Source organism: Pygocentrus nattereri, chromosome 3, assembly GCF_015220715.1.
Source record: "Pygocentrus nattereri isolate fPygNat1 chromosome 3, fPygNat1.pri, whole genome shotgun sequence".
In the NCBI taxonomy this organism is placed as follows: domain Eukaryota; kingdom Metazoa; phylum Chordata; class Actinopteri; order Characiformes; family Serrasalmidae; genus Pygocentrus; species Pygocentrus nattereri.
This window is the reverse complement of record NC_051213.1, coordinates 42588750-42601448: the sequence shown is the minus strand read 5'-3', so window position 1 is coordinate 42601448 and position 12699 is coordinate 42588750. Positions and strand designations below refer to the sequence as shown.

General features: G+C 40.1%; 1 protein-coding gene across 1 annotated transcript; it reads right to left on the bottom strand.

Annotated features, from left to right (window-relative positions):
- Positions 1–9482: 9482 nt before the first annotated feature.
- LOC108429938 (ictacalcin-like) lies at positions 9483–11716 on the bottom strand. The gene is made up of 3 exons (XM_017702021.2): positions 11578–11716; positions 10214–10368; positions 9483–9747 (listed from the first exon to the last, which is right to left on the bottom strand). The coding sequence occupies exons 2-3, from the start codon at positions 10358–10360 to the stop codon at positions 9598–9600; spliced, it is 297 nt and encodes a 98-aa protein (XP_017557510.1). The 5' UTR covers positions 10361–10368; positions 11578–11716; the 3' UTR covers positions 9483–9597.
- Positions 11717–12699: the final 983 nt, after the last annotated feature.

Here is a 12699-nt window from a genome sequence, read left to right as displayed (position 1 = left end):
GCTCACTAAAATAAACATTAAACTACAGTTCATTCAAAACCTATAATAAACACAGTGAAACAGTGTTAAACGGACTGAATATATCCACGTACAGTATGGATTTGTGGCGAATTAGGGTCAGTGTAGCTGGTTTTCTGTTTTTTTACTCGGTTGTTTGGGCAGCTAACTTCAGGGGTTAAGTGAGGTAAAAAGAGGCTAGGCTAACGCTAACATTAGCTAAGTTAACTAGTTTAACCTCACTTTATAGTGAGTGTGAGAGCGTGAAGGAACAAGGACAGGAACAGCGTTATTGAGAGCTCTTTATATTCTTGGTTTTTAAATTTCTCTTCAGTATTTGGAAACAGTGACACCATTATTCACCGTATATTGTTTACAGTTAGGTCATGTCGGTGGGAAGGACGAGGCTGGAGTCGCTGCCTGTTCGTCAGGCTGTTGTTCCGAGTTTTCTCGCTGCGAGGCGCCAGAATGAAGCTGCTGCGGCGTTTAAGGTGGAAAATTCAAACAATAAGCGGGTTCAGCTTTTTATTAAAAGGTCATCATAACCCTGTTTTATGCCCCTCAATTCCTCAACCTGTAGATGGAAATTCAGAGGCAGCAGCTCAGTTGAATCCAGTCAGGTGAGATTTTTACCAGTTAAAACAAGAACAACAACAAAAAAACCCGTCATCGATTGATCATTATGTCTGTGAGTTCTTGTAAATTTGAGGTTAATAAAAACCGTATTACTAAACACAGGAGGAGAGGGAGAGAAGCTGAAGGAGACTGACAGGACTGAAGGAGCAGCTTTGAAGGAGGTTAGTGATGATGAAGAAAGCCAGGGAGAGTTGTTCAAGCTTCTGTTTAAATTAAAACTGAATTTGGTTTAATTTATGGGAGAAAATGTAATATTTGTCACCATGACCATGAAAATTCTGTTACCTAGCTTATTAACATGCCTGCAGAGCAAAATCGCACTATTTCTGATTGAACCAAGACTGAACGGATCTGTAATCTGTGTGTTTGAATAATATATTTAGACCCTTGCAGCTTGTCTAAGGGAGAAGAAACAGCATTGCTTGACTTTAGTACCTTTGAGTTGTGCCTGTTGTAAGTGGATGAGTATCGTGTTTATTATACCAGCTCTGTGCTCAATACAAACTGTAAAGATACAAATCTCCTGAGTGTCAATTTGACCAAATAACCGTTTTTAATATACTTAACACGACTGACTGTACTTGGCATTTTCTGGCTGTTGCTACTCTAAAAGTGCATTATAAATATTTTGGGGCCATTAAAAAATTCTCATTGGGGACTGTACCCCCAGACCCCCTAGTACAGGCTTAGTCCCCCTATCCATGAACCTCTAGTAATGATTTACAGGAATGAGAAATGCTAAATTTGTTGTGAAGGTGAAAAATATACAACTGATCCTCTTCTGTAAGATCTGTGTACTATTTAATACAGCAGGGATTTTTCCATGTGATGGACGTATCTATAAACAGGTTTCTGTGCAACACAATCACAGAGATGCACATGCAATGTTTTACCTGTTGATTTTTTCTGTTTCTGTCTGATCACATAAGCCAGACTTCTGCCTATCGCCAGAGGGTACAGTGCATTTTGTTGCTTAACATGGCCAGAGGCCCCCTACTTTGAGAGGAAGTCAAAAGCCGTTTGCAAAATGAATAACCAACCACAGACCATCGTTTTAGCATGCTGCATAGAAGCAGGCAGTTTTTAAAATGGAGCTACAACAAAAACAAACCTGTGTGAACAGTGCTGGCTGTAACTAATAAACAACATAAGCAGCTGCCCCACAGCCACCGCTGGACCCCCTAACAACTTCTGGGTTATTACTGTATCATTATGTTGTCTAAAGGATTAGTTTTAGATGAGGAGGTGGGCTAATATGATGGCAAGTCAACAGAACTTTTAGTACTCATTTTGTTTATTGTCAGAGATCTGCAGCGTTATCCTGAAGATATCTGAACCAGCTTTTTAACTCTGCCACACCGCCAGATTCTACAGCAGGCTAATCTACTCTTTTCTGTTTCTCTGTGAGATTCGGCTGTTTGACTAGTTCTAAATGTAGACATATTTTAATGCTGAAGTGAGCAAACATTAACAAACAGCTCTGAATCATAACATTGGAGTGAAGTCTCGTAAGCAGTGAAGTTATGCTGCGCTTGGAAAAGGAAGCATGGAGATCCGGAGAATACAATCCTGCTTCTCTCTACTTGATTTGAACCGGAAACCTGATTTGGATTACGCTTGCGCAGCAAAGGTATGTCATTCCTGATATCGTTTAACAATGTTCCTGCACATGCGTAGTCCGGATCGGGTTGATTGACATCAGAGAACTTGTAGAGAGGAGAATTCCCACATCTGTAATGTCTTCCAGGTTTCTGAAACCCTAGAGGGCACCTCTGAGCAAGCAAAATGAATGGGTTGATATGGAGCATCTGTGCAAAATCATAGTTTATAAATTCTTAAACATTTTTAACTCTTGAACACACAACGACATAAAATATTTTAACACTGCTGTGATACTTTTAAACGGCTTTGAAGTCCAGTTATAAGAGTGCCTCATTATGGGTTGGAGGTTAGGGACCCTTGAATGTTGCTGGTTAGATCCCCTGAGCCAACAGTATGTGACTTGAGGCTTCCCGGGCATATATGCAGATAGGGCTGCCCATGGCTCCGGGCAAGAATGCTCACTGCCCCCTAGTGTGTGTGTTCACTTGTGTGTGTGTGGTGTCTCACTGCACAGGTGGATTAGACTGCAGTGAAATTTCCCCATTGTGGGACTAATAAGGGTCACTTAATCTTTATCTATGTCCATAATGTCAGTCAGTGTGAACAGCTAAAGAGCTGCTCCACTCACCAGCCAATCAGCACTCAGTAGCAGGACCAGCGTCCTGCTGCCCAAAAATCGTTTGCTGTTGAAAAAAAGGAAATATACAGGTAAGTTTTGAAATACATCCTTCTACTTCTAAAACTGAAGAAAAGTTCTGGGTGAGTGATTAGCAGATATTGTAACGTTTTGTTCTTGCTGTTTAGCTCCATACACACCCATTCGATAAGCACTTATTCACGGATATCCTCTGGCTCGTTGCAACTCCTGTTTAAGGTGTCATCTAAAATCTCAAGTTTACTGGTTGTAAACACAATGTTTTGTGGCTGTTTGAGGGCAATTTGCAAGTGCGAAAAAGGAATTCCCAGTTTCCAACACTTTAAACTAGGGGTGCCCTTTCCTGGTCCTGGAGATTAATCACACTGAAGAGTTCAGATCAGGTATTAGATTAGGGTTGGAGCCAAGCTCTACAGGGTGGTTGATCTCCAAGACCAGGATTGGGCAGCCCTGCTTTAACCACTTAACAAGCCAGAATTTTAGACACTTCCAAAACCTAAAAAAACTCAACTAATTTGCAGTGAATTCTATGTAGTTACTGAATGGCAAGTCTTAGTATGTAATAAGGCTGGGATTTTAAGGGGTTAAACAGTCAGTGTTTTAGTTTTTGATTTACAGAATTCAGTGATTTCCCATTGAGACATGCCGAAACGTTCCCAATTCTTTTAGAAATGCAGTCATTTGAGTTGTAAAAATGGTTAAAATGGACATTCCTTGTTCTGATGAAAAGAAACAGATACTATCATTTGGTCTCCCATGCAGTGTACTGCGCAGAAACGCTTTAGACAACCACAAGATGGAGTCATTGACCTAAATAGCTTACACAAAAAAGTCTGGGCTATGTTTCCTAAAAGCATCTTAGTCAACAGATTAGTATTTAAAGGGTAGCGCAGGCATTACAATGAACACTACCAGTAAGATGATCTTAACGAGATGTTCTGGGAAATTGATGCCTGGTCTCGAATTGAGCATGTAGTACATAAAATAAAAGCCCTAAGTCAATGAAAGAGTCATAAACAGCCTCCTTTAAGACCCAGTTTAGAGCTAACAAACTAATGAATGTTCAGAATGCTGCATTCACTGAGCTGAGCATAATAAACAATTGAGTGTGCACGTGTTTTGCACAGGAATCCGCATCCACGTACCAGAAGGCTGCCAGTACATTTTACTCTTGAATGAATTGTGCTGGAAATGGCCTGGCGTCAGGCTAAGGTCATCCTACTTCAATTACAGAAACAGAGAGAGAGAAAGAGAGAGACCTGGACACTGGCTGCCTGATTTAATCAGTGTGTCCTGTTAGTGTGCTTGATATTATGTCTTGGCAAATCTAGAGATTCATTTTATGAAGAAAATGTATGGGATGTAGCCAGATATGTTGTATGGAAACAATGTTAAAGTTACAAAACATACCATTCACTTCCCAGGCTATACTACCCATATATGGCAGGGGTCGACAACATGGGGCTCTTTTACTGCACTGTTTGGTCACACAGCAAAATGAGATTTTATGTCAAAATGAAATAATCCTCCTTTGCAGTAAAATAAAGCTCTGCTAGTCGTTCTAACACAGTTTTAACAACAAATGCTCTTAAACGCTGGAGTTAATGTAGTCTATAACTGCTAATTCACCCTTTAAACCTAAAGAGTGGCGCACAGACTGCTGGTCTCCATAGCAACACAGACTGCAATCTTACCTAGCTAACAAAAAGACAAAGGAAAAATTTAAGATCAGCATCGATAATTTGAAGACAAATGGACTTATTTGTGTTTATAATCACTCCAGCTGGTTTCATGATACGTTTAATCTGCAGCGAGAAACTGTCAAACGCTAAAATGTGAAGCTGGAGTCAGCTTCTCATTGACCAGCTTCTTATTTGAATCTCCCAGAGCCACATTAAATGGTGCAGCATTTACATTCTGGTGGCTCAGGCGTAATGTAATGTAAAAAGGGAAAATTTGACCAAGAAGCTGGCAACGAAAAGCTGACTTAAGCCTCTTAAGCAGTCAAATGCTGAGACATTTTACAAGAAACTATTCCTGTTTTGCTGAAAAATTTCCTGCTGGAGATGTGAGAAAAGTGGCTATAACTGATCTATAGCTGCTAAAGTTTTAAGGAGTGTTTCAGCCCACGTTGTACATATGTTCATATTAACCCTCACGCACAGGCTCAAAAAGAAGATCCAGCTCAATGTTTAGGTCTCAAAAACAAAATGAACCTGTACTGATGAAGATTACAATAGTAGATAATTCACTCACATCCTTGGAAGACAAATCCTTCACCAAGTTTTGACTGAGTTCTCTTTGAATTTTTCAATTCATACGCAATCATCAGATTCATCCACTTGGTGGAAGGGGTCCAGGTTACAAAATATTCTTTTGCAAATTGTGGCAGTAACATATTTCTGTCTCCAAATTCCCAAAACTTAAATAATATAACTTAAGACTGCTTTTTTTTTTACATGAAATGATACAAATATAAGTGTACCTCAGGGAAAATGAAATGCAGAAAAAATGTAGGACATGAGGCATTTAACAGTTACTAATGGGAATAACAACTCCAGAGAAGCATTAAAGCTGGCTGAAATCAAAAATTTCCTCAAATTTAGTTTTGTCATTGTGCAGTTTCTCCCATTAGCTAGCTGTCCTCCTGTCACACGATGCTACCAAGCTGGGAGGGTGAAGGATAGCATGTGCTTCCTCTGAGACACATGAAGCACCACAGCAGTTTGCTGATAAGGTAACTTGCTGATAAGGTTATGTCTTTTATTGACCATAAAAGGTCATACAGGAAACAACAAGGAACTGATTTTTCTATAGCAATACAGTGTGAGGCTAGCTAAGCAAACTTTGTAATTTAAACTCTTATTTGCGAAGTTGCATTGTAGAATATATAGAGTTTTTAAAATAATTGCTATATCTGTTTAAAGTTGTGGACAGTACCAAAGTAAATGTAATTAGTTGCTGTACTTAAGTACTTTACTGAAGTTTTTCCATTTTGGGGGACTTTTTACTTTCACTCACTACATTTCAAAGTCAATATCTTACTTTTTACTAAACTACATTTTGTGAAATCTGTCGTTCCTTTTTGCTTATGTGTGTATAAAAATGTAACATGTCTAAACGAAAGAAGCGCAAAGCTAGATCACCAATCAGGGCACAGTGCGCACTTTGTTTTGAGCTTGTTTTGACCTGTTGGACATACTGACCCAATGCATGCACACAGTTCAACGTTGTTGAATAGACCATCCCAATATTTTACACTAATGCACCGGCATTAGTGTAAAATATTGGGATGGTCTATTCAACATAAATGATGGAACTAACCTAACTTTGTGTAAATAGACCACAACATAGAAATATGGACACACATGCAGTCGTGACTGACGTGTCTTTTTTCTGAATTTATACAAACACTTTCATTTTATAGGAAATTTTTTTCTGATAGTTTGTTTATGAACAGAGACATACAGATGCAATACAGTAAAGGAAAGCTCATTTGTGAACCTTAAAGCAAGTTTTATGAAATTTAAACTTGTAACTAAGTTAAATTAAGTTAAATAATCTTGTAGTACTTTTAGTTTTGATACTTAGGTACATTTGAAGCCGAATACTTTTGTACTTTTACTCAAGTGGAGGTCTAAAGGGAGGAACTTCTACTTTTACTGGAGTAATATCTACTTTAACTCAAGCACATGATTTGTGTACTTCGTCCACCACTGACTGTTTTAAGCGTGGTACACTTCTTTTTGTTGTTGTTGGTTATGTAGCCCTTAGCTTATTAACTAAAACTCTGCTGAAAAAACTGGTTTTGTGCTGGTTTGGTGCTGGTTTAGCTGGTCACTCAGCATCCTCATGCTGATTGAACAGCATACCAATAACCAAAACAGAAAATATTGTAGGCGTGTTCTGAAAATGATTTCGCATGTGGTTCTCTAGCATTTATTCATTGGTTTATGGTAACAAGGAATCTTATAATGAAGATGGAACTAGCCTTCTTTGGCTGTGTTTTTTGCTTAGTTCAGGAAGTATGTGTGTCAGTTGGCGGCTGTGTAGGCAAAACGTAGGTAGGTCTAGAGCGAACTGTTGGACAAAAACCCCCTTTGTGGTCTGGCTGGTGCCAACTTAAGCCTTTAATGAAATACAACAACTTATGCAGGAAACTGCCTTTTTAATAGCGTAGAAGACAACGCTTAAGTAGTATAACAAGTTAGCAGAATAAAGTTAAGGACGGTACAAAGCATAAGTTGATGTGAAGGGCTTATAAAACATTTCAGTGGTATCTGTCACGGAATAGATTTGCATTTATGTGGATACCTCTCTTAATTGACTTCCACTGTTTCTGCCACTCATGCATAAAAGCAAGCAAATAGCCATGCCATCTCCATAGATGAATGGAGTAGTAGAATGGGGTCATACTAAAAAAGTCAGTGAATACAATTGTGGAACTGTCAGAGGATGCAACACAAGTCAGTTAATGAAATTCTGCTCTGCTAGATCTGCCCCATTCAACTGTAAGTGCTATTATTGTGATATGGAAACATTTAGGAGCAGCAGCTTAGCCATGAAGCAGTAGATCACCTAAACTCACAGGAGGGCTGCTGAGTGCTTACGTGCATAGTGCATAAAAAACACCCATCTATTGTTGCATTCTGTTACCTTACTCACTACTTGGAAGTAGCATCATCACAAAAGCTGTGCCTCTGGAGCTTAAATGGGTTTTCATGGCTGAGCAGCTGCACACAAGCCTAAGACAACTATGTGCAATGCCAATCATTGGATGGAATGGTGTAAGGTATATCATCACTGGAGTCTGGAGCAGTGAGAACATGTTCTCCGGAGTAATGACTCTCTATTGACGCTTCACTATCTGGGTTGGCCGGATGCCAGGAAAATGCTACCTACCGGAATGAGTGGTGCCAACAGTAAAGTTAAGTGGAGGAGGGATAGTAGTCTGGGGCTGTTCCAGGATTTGGGCACAGGCTCTTCCAAAGAAGGTTAACGTTAATGATACAGTATACAAACACATTTAAGACAATTATTTGCTCCCAACTTTTTGGCAGCAGTTTGTGGAAGACCCTTTCCTGCTACAGGATGACTGAGCCAAAGCAAGCTCAATATATTGGTGAGTTTAGTGGAGAATCTCCAGTGGCCTGCTCAGGACCCTGCCTTCAACGCTGTTGAACACCATTTATTGCGAGCCAGGGCCTTTCATCCAACATCAGTGCCTGACCTCCGTAATACTTTTTTGACTGAATGGGCACAAATTTCCACAGATACACGACAAAATCTTATGGAAAGCCTTCCTAGAAGTGTTGAGGGTGTTATAGCTGCAAAGGAGGGCCAACTCCATGTTAAAGTCCATGGTTTTGGAATTGGATGTCCCGACACTTTGGCCATATAATACACATCCAGCATATCTCAGCATATGAAATGAAGTTTGCTAGACTATTTTCTTCTCTTTTCTGTTTTAAAATACATGCTAAAGCTCCAAAATGAGAGGTGTAAGCAGCTGGAAAGCAAAACAGGTCCTGAAAACACAGAACTGAAAACCTAAACCTAAAAAAAGGAACTCAGACTCAACATGAATGGCTAAAAGGGAACAGATTAAAAAGTAGAGTAATTGATCAAAAGTAAGAGTATCATTTGAAAAAGTCTAGCATGACACCTCATAAACCAAGCTAACGTCTCTTCTACGCTTCTATCAACTCGCACATGTGTAATACTTCCGGCAGCCTTTCTTTTTCGACACAAGTTAATCTCCTGACTTTGCGAAACAGCTACGGTTTTTATTGCGTTCTCCTGAGTACAGAACCTTCTTTATTCTCATTCTCTCTCTCTCTCTCTCCCTCTCTCTCTCTCTCTCTCTCTCTCTCTCTCTCTCTCTCTCTCTCTCTCTCTCTCTCTCTCACACACACACACAGCATGTAATACTCTAATGGCAAAATGCTGTCTTGTTCGCAAGGTCCAGTTGAAACTATTTAGTTGAATAAAGAAAAGAGCTATAAAATATAGAACTCAACTAATATCATTTAACCATTAAAAACCTCTGATGCCGAGTTAACTGATTCATCTGTAAAATAACTGAAATGAGCGATATAACCATATTTGTCCATTCTCAGTTGCCAAATGACATCTGTCAGTAAAGCCCTGTTTAAGTGGGAGTTCTTTTAAGTAAACAAATACCTTCCTCCATGCCTGAGACATTGTTTTACAAGTCTTGAAAAAGGATTTTGGCCCAAAATTCGTTTTTAAAATCCATTAATGGTGAAAAGATACATGTAGGTTCACTGGTGGCTTTGGATAGTAAATAAAATGGCTACATTTACGTCGCAACCATTCAATTATGCAGAAATTTAGTACATTTTGGAGACTAGTGGAATCTGTTACATTTTTACTACATAAAATTATACCGTTACAAATTGTAACTCCTTAAATTTGGTGTTATTTTCATGTTTTGAAGTTTGCCGTTAAGATTAATCTTGACTGCCAGTGTATAATTGGTGCATTCAGTCACCCCCCCCTCCACACCCCCCACACCCCCAGATCCACATACACACACACACACACACACGGAATTACCAGAAAACAATGGTTCTGTTAACACATATTAAAATAGTTTATTTCAAACCTTTCCATTGTACAGAATGATAAAACATTTTTGTTTACAATCAAGCAAAAATGCTTTTTACATTTTACATATGTCCTTTCTACTTTTTCTTTGCGTCTTTGAAGAAGTCGTTGCAGAGCATGGTGAGGCAGGCCACCAGTGTGACGTACTCCTGGAAGTCCACGCTTCCGTCAGCATTGGCATCCAGGTCCTTAAAGATCTTATCCAGTGCTTTCTGGTCTGTGGTTTTCTGTCAGGTAAAACACAAGCCAAAGGCAGCGCCAGTTTATTCCACCTTCCTTCATGTAAGTGCTGCTTAACAGTACAGTCTCTAAGGCCTTCAGTATAGTAGTCAAAACATGTTTGATGCCCAGCGTTAGCTTCTGCACTTGAGCTAAGAGGCTAAAGAGACGAATGTCGGAAGTTTATGAGCACCAGTTAGCACTGTGCAAACTGAGTCCTTCTTGCTTATCTATATGTTGTCTGTAAAAATGGAAAAAAGAAGTGTGTTTTCCCTAAAAACAGTGGCAATAGCTCTTTTTCCCCTGTACTTTGTATGCTATATTGCCCTAATATGTTAATTGACCAATCATTAGCATTTGGGGTAAACTTGATTTTGAACTACACATTAAATGTTGATTCTATGCTACGTTTGGCTTTCTGGATGTGAAACGTAGCTACTATACAGCTTATATGGATTGTCGAGTGACTCTCACCCCGAATATGTCTCCAAGCTCATTGCTGAGCAGGTCCTTCAGCTCCCCCTTGCTCAGGGTGTACTTGTCTCCCTCCTTTCCGGAGTACTTATGGAAGGCAGAAATCAGAAGTGCCATGGCACTCTGCACCTGGGACGGCTGGGACATGGTGGCTTCTGGAGTAGAAAGGAAACGGTACATTTCATTTCATTGTAGGTCAAAAAAACGTTCATTTCACTTTTATGCATGCATTTGCTTTAGATATTGCAAATTTTACAATATTTTCACAGTGCAAGGCAAGATTATTGAACACTTTGTGGTAAATGCACACCAGAGTGCGTAGAATAACTTCATCGATCATAACTATTAATGCATCCATTAATAGAGAGAGGTCATTCTGCATAGCTCACGTTTAATTTGGAAATGAACCTAGACGCCCCACACTAACTAATAGTGTGCCACACCCTGCTCTAGCCTAAAGGAAGTTAAGAGCATTCTTCCCTGAGTGCTGTGATAGAAGGAATCACACAAAAGGAAGGAAGAGAGAGAGAGCGAAAGAAAGAGAGGGGAGGAGAGAAGGAGAAGAAAGTTGAGGGGGGGAGTGGTGAAGTAAATGACCAGTTTACACACAAGCAGATTATGGCCAACGCCCTTTGCTCTGCTCTGTAATTAAGTCATTGGGTTAACGAATGAAGAACACATTTGTAGACAAAACCTCCCGTTTCTCACATTCGCTGACCTTCGCAGACCCCCAGGTTTGACCTGAACGATCTCCTAGATGGAGAGCTAAATATGTGTACACGCTTTTACACATAAACAAAATACATTCCATCAAGACGATTATGGCCAAAAGTGGACAAAACTGTTAATAACTGTTAAACTGTTAAAGACAAGTCAGTGCATTGCTTTTATTCAGATAAGATGGATGTAGCTGCACTTCAGTTATCAATGATCAATGAATTTCTTACATTCTTGAAAAGACATATCAGAGGCAAACACTGGTCTCATAGCTGTGAGGGTGAGAGGAAATGAGGAAGCAGCAGAATGGAAAAAAACAAGGAGGAGTGTGCTTGCGAGAGGGAGAGTTTACAAGACCTACGTAGCTTCTTGGCTCACCGTGCAGAGTGAATGGAACAAGCACTAAAAGAAGGTGTAGAGCCAGAGAGAATAACCATATGATTCTGGAGAGGAATGCGCTCAAGAAAACACCAGCAGTTTGCTGCAGTAACAGTCAAGTAGGTCCCCAGAAATCCTCCCAAAGTCAGCACCACCAGCTCAAGACCCAGCAGCAACACTTAAAATAGTTTTGCTAAGCTTTGTAGTGCTGGCACCCGCTCCTTGTAGCACACCAACAACAAGCCTGACAAACTTTTTTCCCCACTCACCTTAGGTTTGTACAGAGACCTCAACAAGCAACGAGAAGGAGAGAGAAGGAGGGAGTGATGGAAGAGGGATGGACCTGCTGTTATATGCACTAGCTGCCACGCCCTCTGGCTATATCCGTTCTGCCTCTCTTAGCTTATGGTTAACTCCCTCCGCCTCTTCTTCTTTCTCTCACCATGGCCTTTTATGCCTCCGTGAGTGTTGGAGGGTTACAATAGCACTATAATTACCACCAGAAGATGCTAAAACATCTCCAGCCTTTTGTCCTGCCTAGGATGCAGCATTGAATTTCACCTTCAAACTACCATAGAAACTCTGTTTGTTTCTTGCATTAGTTGTGGTGTAATCTCGCTTGCTTTTTGTAATCTTCTAAGATAGCAAAGTTCAGTTTTCCTGAGGCCAGGGTGGTACAATCAAACCACAGCCAACTGAATCTTCTGTTGACAGCCTGGAGGTGTAACCTGTGACCTACTGTTAATACCAACCCCACAAGTCACTGGACGAGCAAGTTTAGCCAGGTTTTGTAAAGCAACTAAGACTTATGCACACAGTAAAGCTAGGTGTGTCTGCATGTAGGACCAGAGAGTATTATAATAATCCACATATTCTCAAGAATGGAGGGCAAATAGAACCACCTACAAATTAAGCAAGCAAAAAGTACTGCCGCAAGTAGGTTATTGGAAGTTGGCAGAGCAACAAAGGTGAAATGAATCCTTATCGCAGCTACTTCAAATATATTATGTAAAATATGCATGTTTATGCACTTTGGCCACTTCATTGGAAACTCCTACCTTGCAGTTCCACCCTGTTGGCATAAACTTATCCCATGTGCAGATGAACATTTTGTTAGCCATTCCTGTGTGGTCAGTTTCTGGATATTTTTGGATGACTGACCACTTGCAACCTAGCAGTGACATTGATGTGTGTAAAACCCCAAAAACACCATTGTGCCGGATACACTCGTAGCGCACACTGATGCACAGTGGTTGGTTGAAGCTCATAACGTGGCCAATGAGTGGAAAGAGCGAAGAGTTTTTAACGAAGTTTCTAGTAAATGGGAAGGCAAGGGGTTTCTAATGAAGTGGCCAGTGAGTGGGAAGTACAAGGAATTTCTAATAAAGTGG